The following is a 12,051-nucleotide window of genomic DNA, read 5'->3' as shown; positions in this document are numbered from 1 at the left end:
ATGTGAGATGAAGAACATCTGAAAAAGAATTAGCAGCTACAGAAGACAGACATGTAATGCTGAGGTGATACTGGTATGATTAAACGATGACCAATATTGCATGTGCTTCCCCCAAGGCAGAGCAAAGGAAATTAAAAGGTGAATGATGGGAGAAGTAACTTATTTCTACCAAATGTTACTGTGCATTGGAGGGGATTGGAATATTATAACAAATCAGAAGTGAGTTCTGGCCCATGACCATGCTCAGTAGTAGGGATAGGGAGATTCCTTTTCTCATCTTCAGTAGCTGGTAATTTTGTAAATACTTTTCTGAAATTACATCATATCCATTGCTTCACAAATACATAAAAAACAAGGGCAATCACATAATACATTCAATACACTGCAGTACAATAATAATCCCACTGCTTTTAACAAACACAAGACAATTCAAAATAAATTTGAAAATTACAAATTCGCAATCAATGGCCTAATTACATTTCCAAATAACCATTATTAATTTTGCTTTATCTAGCTAACATTTCTAGCATTTGTACTACTAATGAGACCAAAATACGTAAGAGATGAAAAACTTTAACTACTAAACCAACAAACTATAAATAGTCAATAACGCATTTCAAATAAATCAAATTTAACCAGTGCTGACTGATAGAAGGCACAGAGGGCGAAAGGGAAGGAGGGAGTACCACTGAGACAGATGCACAACTTAAGTTCATCTTGCTGTTCACCTTTTGTATGTGTAAGAAAATCTAAGTTTTGCAACATAAGTTCCACTTATTCTCATGTCCATCCCTTCTCATTCTCACTATCTTTCCTTTTCATTTCAAGAATCTCTACAATTAGGTCAGCCACATTCTCTACTGTTAGAGGTGCCACTTGCTTCCATTTTTGAATGATTGCATTTTTATACACCATCAATAGGTTCAACAAAATCTATTCACACCTATACCATCCCTCAGCTGTATAAACCCTCAGGTAATACACATCTAGTGAACTGCCATTTTGTCTCCTTCAAATCAACAGACCTGACTAGTGCAAACACCAGCTGAGTACATTTCTAAAATATATTGTCTCAAGTCCAATATATTCACCTACACACCTCCAACATAATGGAAAGGCCCCTTGAAAACATGCTTGCTAGCCACCGTGTCATATGAAAGTACTTGTGGAGATATTTCTGAGCAAAGTTCCTGAACCTCACACTACTGTGTGGTGTAGCGAGAAGAACTGAACCTCACACTACTGTGTGGTGTAGCGAGAAGAACTGAACCTCACACTACTGTGTGGTGTAGCTAGAAGAACTGAACCTCACACTACTGTGTGGTGTAGCTAGAAGAACTGAACCTCACACTACTGTGTGGTGTAGCTAGAAGAACTGAACCTCACACTACTGTGTGGTGTAGCTAGAAGAACTGAACCTCACACTACTGTGTGGTGTAGCTAGAAGAACTGAACCTCACACTACTGTGTGGTGTAGCTAGAAGAACTGAGCCTCACACTACTGTGTGGTGTAGCTAGAAGAACTGAACCTCACACTACTGTGTGGTGCAGCTAGAAGAACTGAACCTCACACTGCTGTGTGGTGCAGCTAGAAGAACTGAACCTCACACTGCTGTGTGGTGCAGCTAGAAGAACTGAACCTCACACTGCTGTGTGGTGCAGCTAGAAGAACTGAACCTCGCACTACTGTGTGGTGTAGCTAGAAGAACTGAACCTCGCACTACTGTGTGGTGTAGCTAGAAGAACTGAACCTCACACTACTGTGTGGTGTAGCTAGAAGAACTGAACCTCACACTACTGTGTGGTGTAGCTAGAAGAATTGAACCTCACTACTGTGTGGTGTAGCTAGAACAACTGAACCTCACTACTGTGTGATGTAGCTAGAAGACATACGTGTCTCCAGTTGCTATCTGTTATTACAGTTCCTATGACTGCACTCCACTCAAGCTGATGCTTGATCTTTATCACATCTTTAAAGAACATACAGTCTTCCTGCCAACTTGGTTAAGAACATTGTTCCTGGACGAATACATACTAATAACAGTGACAATCTCTTCCCTGCACCTTATTAGGAGATCTAGGTTTGCCTGCCCATATAACAGCTTGCAAAGCTAGAGAAAACAAAAGTTTGCTGGCTCTGAACCCAAACTGTTCCCAATAATTAGAACTGGCCATGCACATCAGCTAGCACAGCATGTTGTCTGGTGGCCCCTCCCTACATTAGACTGCGTTAGTTGAAGTGATTTTAATGTCTCAAAATGACCTCCCTATAGTATTTACTAAAGTAAATACTGGATTCACTTGGGCAGACTGATATGTCTGAATTAATGAATATATTTTTTTACTGTGTTAGGCATCAAATGTGGTCAACGACTTGTTTGATGGGGTATTTTAAAATTGTACCTGTGATGCCCCTGCCCTGGCCCAGCAATCAAGGAGCCTCAATCCTTACCACTAACACCAGTGAGGGTTGTCTCATAGGAGGAAAGGATAACAAATACACACAGTAAAATGCAATTTCCCTTAAGAGCACACAGAGATCACAGTCAGTCCGGGGCTGGTTGCTCCTTTGCTCTCCAGGTCCCCAATAAGGCTCCCCACTGGCACAGCTATAGAGTCCAGATCTCAGCCTAGTGGGCAAGGTAAAACCTCCAGCACCCTCTGTCCAACCAGTGCTTCGTGTCCCTGCCCAAGTAGCTGATGCGCGCTCACACACACACACACACACACACACACACACACACACACACACACACACACACACACACACACACACACACACACCACTTCCTTTGAGAAGAGTTTATACAACCACACAGACACTCCTGGGAAAGGCTGGCACAGGTTCTCCAGTTGTGCCTCTTTAACCAGACTATACTGTAGAAATCACTACCACCACCCAGCTAATATTTATCAGCTACCTAAAGGCCCTTAAAAGTGTGTCCAATTATTACTGTGCAATATTATTATCCAACTGGTAGTATAACTAAACAGTCAAGGGTTATTAGAGTGACTTAGTACAGGATCACTATATACATGCAATGCACTCTTAGAGATTAACTTATCTCTAGACAAAACAGCCACAGTTGAAAGGTTTTAAAATATTTAATAATAAAAGCACAAGACAATACTTTTTACTACACAGTGCTAGTCAAGCATTCAGAGATCAGAGAGAACTAATAAAGTAGTACAGTTCTGCCATCACAGAGAAACACAGTCTAATATTTCTAGTTTCTAGCTATTTCTAATGAAAACACATGTCTAAGATAAACTTACATATAAAACACAGGCAGAGTGCTGATGAGTTGGATGGCAAGACAAAAATGCTTAATACTCTCAGATTCTCTGTTTTTAAAATCACATTCCTGGTTCACGTTACATCATTCTTCACACTTTCCTGGGTTCTCAGACTAACAGAAACTACATTTACATTCTTAACATCTCATTTTGTTATCTTGCAGCTGGTCAGGAAGCAGAGCAATAAAAATACATTTGCAGGTTTAAATCTAGCAATTTAACTCTTGGTTAAAACAATAGAAGGAATGCCTTCATTTAGACATTTCAGCACTGTGCTTAGATCAAAGGGACACAGCATGCTCTACTCGGTCAGCTTTCTGCCAGCAGAGTGCACCGTTACATTTTTTGCAGTTCCACAACTAACAGCAGTCTTTTCGCATTTAAGTGACAAACCTGTGGCCTATATTATGTACAAATGACAGAATTATCTACAAAATTCTATCTGGCTAGGCTGGCAGCCTTCATCTATCTTCACCCAATCTTCACAGTACCATTGGCAGTTTCAGATCATAAAGCTCAATTAATGAAGTTTTTCACTTAGTTAATATTATAAGGAAGCTGATCACTGGAGATTTCCATCTATTATTTGGAGTTAGCAACTTTAAATACTTCTGTAAACACCAGCTGAATCCTCTACAGGGTTTGCTAACAAACAAATGAAATAACCCTAATAAAGAGGATGCACATGCATGAATTTAAAACAAAGGGACTAGGGGAATCTGACTATAAAACATATATGGATTAGTACAACTAGTTTAAGACATACAGACAACAAATGGAGACAAGAAAGAAGGAAACTGAGATACCTAACCAGGCTAAGGAGAAAGTGATTAATTGTAATTAGTGGGTTTTAAAAAGGTAGGCATAAGTACTGGGCATTCTCATTACGTCAATCCTGTATCAAAAAATTTTTAGCTTGAGGACTTCTAAGATGGCTACACATTGAGTAACAGCCTAACTCTAACATTCCCAGTGTGAAAACAAACTCAGAAGGCCAGTAGACTTTTGTGTTTATGGGTAAATTTCAGTAACTGGCTACTAAGTGCACTGCCTGGATGTCAGGAACAAAAGAAATAGAGAGCACTTGGAAAAAAATCAGCTACAAAAAGAGAGGAAGAAACACTGACTGGGTAAAGTTTTGCAGCTGTTCAGCAAAAAACAATGCAACCTCTAGACATGGCTAATCTATAGGAAAATATAATACAAATGCACACAGACCTGGTTAAAAGAAACAAAACACAGATGGGGTATATCATCACAAACAAAAGGCTGTAAAAATGGAAGAAGCTTTAAACAGATATTCAGATGAGGTGATAAAGTTGCAAAAAATCAGAGGCTGATGTAAAGAAAAGATTGGCCAAATATAAAACTGGTCATGAACAGATGTTTCTAAAAATAGAATTAGAGGACAGAGCATATAGGGAAAAACCTGAGATTTTCAGCTATACCAGAGAAACTGGAAGGAACAGACTGCATTAATTTTATGAACCACAAATAAGCAAATGGAGTGGTATTCCACCACAGGAGTTCCTAGCTAAAAGGCACATTGTGTGTATGCTCCAAACCTGGATATGAGAAAGCAACCTAGACCTTTAATAGTAATACCAGCAGGAGTTGATTCTGGAAAAAAAAAAACTGTGGCAGAAGGACAAAATACTAAAGTGGGAGACGGAGTACTTGCAGAGAATGATTACATCAGGGAATGTCAAGATGCAGGTATGAGATTCACACTGCTGTACCAAGCAGTCTTCAAGGAATTCTTCCCTAGAGGGATAAAATCATTTTTTGATGAAGTACATACTAAGGAGGAAATAAAACGTTTGACCAAAATATGAGCTGTGAAACAGGAGATTCTGCTTCTTGTTCTTCTGGTAATAAAGACTATACACAGACTGTACCTGTGAAACCTTTTTGAATATTTGGAGAGAAGGAAGGGAGCATGACAGCTGACTAGAAGAATCGAGAGTATGCTGGAAATTAAACAGAAACTGGAATTTGGAGGTGGAAATCAGTAATAAAAGCAGTAATTTAATGTGGGATTAGAATGCAATAATTATATTAGTGAAATATGACAGAACAAGAACATCTGGAAATACTGGACTTTCAGAATTTGTTGGAATTGTGGGGAAATCTAAAGTATATGCCCTACTGCATCTTATTAATATTCTGAAAAATGCTTTAGAGGGAGGATAAGAGAGGAGAGAAACTAGTAAAAAAAAAAAAAAGTAAAGAAAACATTTTTTTTCCTTAATGGCACTATTTTTGTGGTGTACGGTTTCCTTTGCATGATATTAAGTAAAGTTTTTTTCAGTTATTTGTAAATGTAATGGAGACTGTAAATAGGTGCTTCTGTTTTTTTTGTCTCTCTTTCTCCACTCTCACTTACTGTTCAGTTTTAAGAAATGTGGGCACTGCAAGATGAAAAAAAGCCTTGTTTAAAAGAGCATGACAAAAGTAAATGTGCTTTTTCTCATTCTTGCATGGGAGAACGAATGGATTAAGGACCTTAGACTGATTTTATAACAAGTTTTAAGAGAAAAAAGTAAATTAAAAAGGATGTTGACTATTCTGAGACTTTTCTAGCAAATGTATGACCACCAAGCCAGTGAACACACCAATGAATAAATTAATCATATATTCTCTGTAAGACTGTAGGGAATGCTACTGAGGCCACTGTTAAAATCTCGTAATTCTCTCTCAATACAGTAAGTAACAATCTTATAAAATTGCTTCACACATTCATTATTAAAAACAGGAATAAATTTACACTTAGTTTCAACAACACTGGTATCATATGCATAATATGCATTAAAATCATTCTCCAAAGTGCATCAGTAGAATCTGATTCAGTTTCTGTATTATCATTTCTATCATATTCATTTTTTAACAATATGACTGGTTAAAAAAGTGATATTTCAACTGCAACTTCCTTGTAAATCTAAAAATATCACATTTTAAATCATATAAGCACGGGATTACTGTGGTTATAAACCTCAAACCACATTCAAGAACAGACTATTCAACTTCATTCAAGCTGTATCTTGATAAATTAACAATAAGACTCACGATTACCATTTGCATTTTTTATTGTACTGAAAATGTTGCTGTTGTTGATCTCGCGAATGGGTATAATATCTGTTGCGTTGGTGTTTCTTTCCTTGCTAGTTTTGCTGACAAAAATTAGATCCATCACGAAAGGTTTGTTGATGTTGGGCTGCATTTTGAGCTTTGGGTAAAGGTGGAAACTCATTGCTGTCTAAAAAAATCCTCTTCTGCTGAAAAAGTAGTTTTGAACGAATTGTGTGTGGAAGAAAAGGACTTCTGTTCAGCTCTGTTACCTTCTTCCTGAAAGCGCAAATGATGTGTAGTCCTTCTCCTCTGAGAAGGCACTATTATCACAGTCTTGGGTGTCACAAAATAACTTTCTCTTTTCTTTCCATGATTTAATTTTCATAGTCCTTTAATTTAACATTTATGTCACTCAACAATTTATCTAAAAACTCCGGGCCAGATTTAGACAACAAAATTGTACAAGTGGAGCTAATTTGACTACGTAGCTCCCTCTGTTTTACCTTCTCTCTATCAAGATAGAGATCCATTCTAAAGTACATTTATGTGCAGCAAGAACCCACCTTTTGTGAAACATTTTATCATTTCTTTCCTGCAAATCAAAAGGAGTAGCAGGATCTTTATATGCTTGCAACCGTCGAGGGGTTATATCCAATTCAACATATTTAGACAAACTTTGTATACTGAAAAAAACAGCAGTCCCTTCCCACAATAATTTCTCTAATGAGTCACATAGTACCTTGTTATCCAAACTTATGGAAGCCGAAAACCTTCTGCCAATGTTAATGAATGGGTTCTGCAAACGATGGTTACGATCCTCTTCCCACTTATCCCACACTGTGGAAATCTGTTCTCTCTGACCTACACTTGGTCTCCCAGCCACCTCGTAGGAATGTATACGTTCATTACGCTGAAGTAGATAACCATCCATGCAACACTGTTGTGAATCTCTCTGTAAGTCCAGAAAAACTCTGGGAATGTCTAAATTAGGATCACTGGCCACAGGAAAAACAAAAAAAACACACTGGAAACAATGACAATGTATAACTACCAAGCCAGTGAACACACCAATGAATAAATTAATTGTTTATTTTCTCTATAAGAATGTAGGGAATGTTATTGAGGTCACTGTTAAAATCTCGTAATCAGTGGTAAACACTGCTATCAAATGCATTTATCAAGATACAACTTGAATGAAGTTAAAAAGTCTGTTCTTGAATGTGGTTTGAAGTTTATACCCACAGTAATCCCATGCTTACATGATTTAAAATGTGATATTTTTTGATTTAAAACAGAAGTTGCAATTGAAATATCACTTTAACCAAAGTCATTGTTAGTAATGAATATGACAGAAATGATGGTACAGAAACTGAATCAGATTTAGACAGTTTATACTCATGCACTTCGGAGAATAATTTTAACGCATATTATGCATTTGATACCAGTGTTGTTGAAACTAAGTGTAAATTTATTTCTGTTTTTAATAACGAGTGTGATGATATTTTATAAGATGGCGACTTACTGCATTGAGAGAGAATTACGAGATTTTGGAGTTCTCTGAGTATGGCTGTCAGTTTGGGATTTTTGTTCCTAATCAGAGGCTAAAACTTCAATATTTAAAGATGTACATAGTTTTGTGTGTTACTATTAAACTAATAGGTTTAGGGGTATTAGATTTTTTTTCTTTGAGGGCTTTCAATAAAACAAAGTTTTGTAAGATGTGACACAGGCTCAAATGGATATGACAAGAAACAACTATATATAAAAGTTCAACCTGCCAAACAGTATATGCAAAACCTGGAACTAGACATTTAGCAAAATTGTGTCATACATAAAAGATGGGAATAAAAACTTAAATACAACAATGCTTTCTGTAATGTCTTTAAACATCAATGGTCTCAAAGATGAATATAAAAAAGAAATAGTGAACTATATTAAAAAATGTAGAGTGCAAACAGCTATGTTACAGAAGACACACTTGGAAAGAACATGTGAATTTCATAAAGAAAGATTTTCAGAATGGTTATTCAACCGAATACCCGAGACAAAGGAAAATAGAGCTGTTGCGTCTTTCGGCTTTTCCCGGTTAGGGGTCGCCACAGCAGAACGGAGTCTGCTAATGATTGGTAGTTGATTTTTACATGCTGAGTTACCAGCCCTGACACACAACCTTCAACGAAGGTACGCCCATTCATGCATGTCTCCACGCAGAAGACGCTCTAGCTGAGAATCGAACCGGACAGCGTCTTACTGTACATATACTAATTGCAAGAGGAGCTACAATAGTGACAGAAGAGGATAAAAAAGATAATAATGGCAGATTTGTAGTGCTAAGGGACTACTGTCAAGGGAGAAGGATAACACTGGCATGTATTTATATTCCACCTAAAACTGCTATAATGGAGCTTAAGAAAATTTTGGAAGAAATAATCAGTTTTCTGCAAGGAATATTACTTTTCGGTGGGGAATAGATTGGAAACAGTGAAAATGTGTTTGGGGGCCCAGAAGGGAAAATGTAACAAAGGAGGGTACATTTGTGAAGAAATTTATGAAATTATTTGGCATGGAAGATGCAAATTCAGTAACAGAAATTACAAGTGAATTTACATATTTCCCGAGACATAAAAAAATGGGCTAAGTTATACAGAATTTACACTTCACAGGAACATGTGCATTTAATTGAAGGTCTAGATATGCACCCAATAACTATTTCAGATCATGCTCCAATAATAACTAAAATAAAAACATAGGGTAATGAAATGAAAAGACACTGGTGCTTTCCCAATTATCTTTTGAAAAGAGGAATTTAAGGAATAGGTAGTAGAGATTATTCAGGAGCTACTTGAGATGATATAAATCACAAATCAAAGCAAAGATCCAAGTGAAATAGCTAACACTTTCAATACATTTTTTTACGGAGACCATCCAGTCTCTCGCCAATCAGCTTACCAATACTCCCTCATTCACAACCCCAAAAAAAAAACCCTTCCCTTCTCTCCTAACTAACAACCACCCACACCCTCTTACATTCGTTCCCTCTTGAAAAACTCAAAGAAACTACCTTATGGCTGACCTACTCCCAGCCAACTACCTACAAATAGCATCTGACGCCATTGCCTGATCAACCGTTATATCATCCCTCTCCATAAAGTTGGATCCTCCACTGACACATCTAACTACAGGCCAATAGCTATACTGTCTCCTAGCCAAAATCCTGGAACGCTGTGTTCATAAACAGCTCATTACCCATCTTTCTCAAAATAACCTCCTGTCTAACACCCAGCATGGACTCCGCCCCCATCACAGCACAACCTCTGCTCTTCTCTCCTTTGTTGATTCAATCAACCAAAACCGCAATAACAAACTTATTTCCTCTCTTTTCTTGACCTATCAAAAGCCTTTGATATGGTGAACCACCATCTACTAATACAAACACTGCAAACCTTTCATCTTAGTAAATCAACAATAAGTTGGTTTAACGACTACATGAGTAGAAAGCAGGGGGTTCAGTGGCAAAAGAGACCATCAGACCTACTCCGGACTAATAGCGGTGTTCCACAAGCATCTATACTGCCCCTTCTTTTTTCCCTTTTTATTAACAGTTTACACACGATCATTCCTAAAGCCACTTGCATTCAATACAGATGACTCCACTGATATGCTCGGACGTTTCTCTTGCCAAACTCAAGTTGCAACCCAAAATTGCTTCTCCTTAGTTGAAACATGGTTCTCAGAACTAAAGCTACTACTAAATCCATCCAAAACTAAATTACTTCTATTTTTCCCCACACTAAATAACCCCCAAGTAAATGAACCACCTAATGCCACTACCCCAACCTTCAGGAATGTCCTCCAACAATGGAATCATATGGAACCAGTCTCCCACACCAAACTTTGGGGTTACCATAGATACCAAACTTAAATTTGATACTGGAAGTCTGACCATTGTTTAACAGTATTTTAAGAGAACTACCATCATCCTGGAAGAAAGCAGTGGTAGCTGTAATACCTAAAGAGGGTAAAGATCCATCAGATCCAGTTTCATACAGGCCCATTTCAATAAACCATGATTGCAAAGTGTTCTCATCTATACTGGCTAAAAGAAAGGCAAAAGTAATGCCAAAATTGACATATATGGATCAAAGTGGTTTTGGGGATGGGAGGCAAACATTTGATAACATTAACAGAACACTGATGAGCCAGAGAAACAGAATCTAAGAAAATGCCATTGTTGTTGGTGGGTCTTGATGTAGAAAAGCATTTGACAGAGTAAGCATGGACTTTATGAGCAGGGCAATGGAATCATTTTCATTTCCTGATAAAATTATTTCCTGAAAAAATTATAAGATTGATTAGGAGAATACATGAGGGATTGGAGTCAAAAATTAAAATGGATGGGGTCCTCTCTGATAATTTCTGCTTGAGTCGAGGAATCAGGCAGGAATGTCCTCTTTCCCCTTTATTACTTGCATTATATTTAGAACCAATGGCAAAGAAAATAAGGGTCTCGGAAATTCAAAGATTTAATTGGTATGGTAATCAAGAAATGCTGCATCTGTTTGCAGATATTGTTTTATACCTGACAAAACCAGAAAGAGACATTACAGTGTTATGGAACATTTTGAGACAGTCTCAAAACTTTTCGGGATGCAAAATTAATGAAGTTAAAACCGTCAGTAGCAGTAAATTATGTACACACACATGAATTGGTTCAGCAATATTCTTATTTATGTAGACATGATAAAATGAAGTACTTAGGAGTATGGATTAAAATGATGCTGGTGTGGCAACTAAGGATAAGTGGGAAGAAACTAAACAAAAGAATACACAAACTAAGAAAATGGAAGCTTTGTTACATGGATATGGACAGTAAGATACAAGCAGTCAAAATGTTTTTAGTCCCTTTAGTATTATAAACAGGTCAGGCATATTAGAGGAGAAATTGTGGATAGCAATTCATAAAGAGATGAAGGCCTTTATCTGGGAGGGGAAGACAGCAAGAGTTAAACGGGATAAACTCATTCTTCAAGTAGAACAGGGCTGACTGGATTACCTGATTTGAATGGATACTTCAGAGCTACGCAGTTATGGTTCCTATACACAGCACAATAAAACTATAATTCAAAGTTAAAAGAGATTACAATGAAAAAGGGAGAAAGCACAATAAACAAGGAGAAAATGGAACTTTGGATGCAGGCCTTTAAGGAGAACAATAATCATACAGAATATTATATCCATAAAGCAGCAGAAAGCATCCTAAGAACATCCTGAGGAAGTTCTTAATAAAAGAACAAAAGCGCCAATTCTATTCACTGTGGATTGCCTATTTTGTGCCTTTTTGTATTTTTTGAAGTGTTACTTGGCTTTGGCCGCTTTTTGTTTTAGTATCATAAAAACAAAGACAACACGAGAATGGACAAAGGAGATTCTGCCAATAGGGATGACTGCAATTAGGGATATAGACAATAGGGGCTGGAATTTACTGCAGAAAACTGGCAAAGGAACCAAGGTATTGGGAGCAAATAGCTAGCGAGGGAAAGATGATAGAATGGGAAGACACCAAGAATTTATTTGGACTACAAGTTAGAGATGTGCTTCCCTATCAAGGATTGATACAGTACAGGCAAAGAGAAAGAAACGGGATCCTAAACGAAAGACCAACACTGGTAGGGTTTTTGGTAAAAT

At 37.4% G+C, this 12,051-nt stretch overlaps 1 protein-coding gene across 1 annotated transcript in view; it reads right to left on the bottom strand.

Moving 5' to 3' along the window:
- The window catches only part of NRDC (nardilysin convertase), an 853,803-nt gene that overhangs the window by 539,752 nt on the left and 302,000 nt on the right, over window positions 1-12,051 (bottom strand). Inside the window, exon 20 of the mRNA XM_044086887.1 lies at window positions 3,394-3,410. Within this exon, the coding sequence (XP_043942822.1) occupies window positions 3,394-3,410 (17 nt within the window). The remainder of the gene's footprint in view (window positions 1-3,393; window positions 3,411-12,051) is intronic.

This window comes from Protopterus annectens, chromosome 10.part0 (genome assembly GCF_019279795.1).
Source record: "Protopterus annectens isolate FY-2018-M chromosome 10.part0, PAN1.0, whole genome shotgun sequence".
NCBI classification, from domain to species: Eukaryota; Metazoa; Chordata; order Ceratodontiformes; family Protopteridae; genus Protopterus; species Protopterus annectens.
This window is presented reverse-complemented; position numbering and strand designations above follow the sequence as displayed.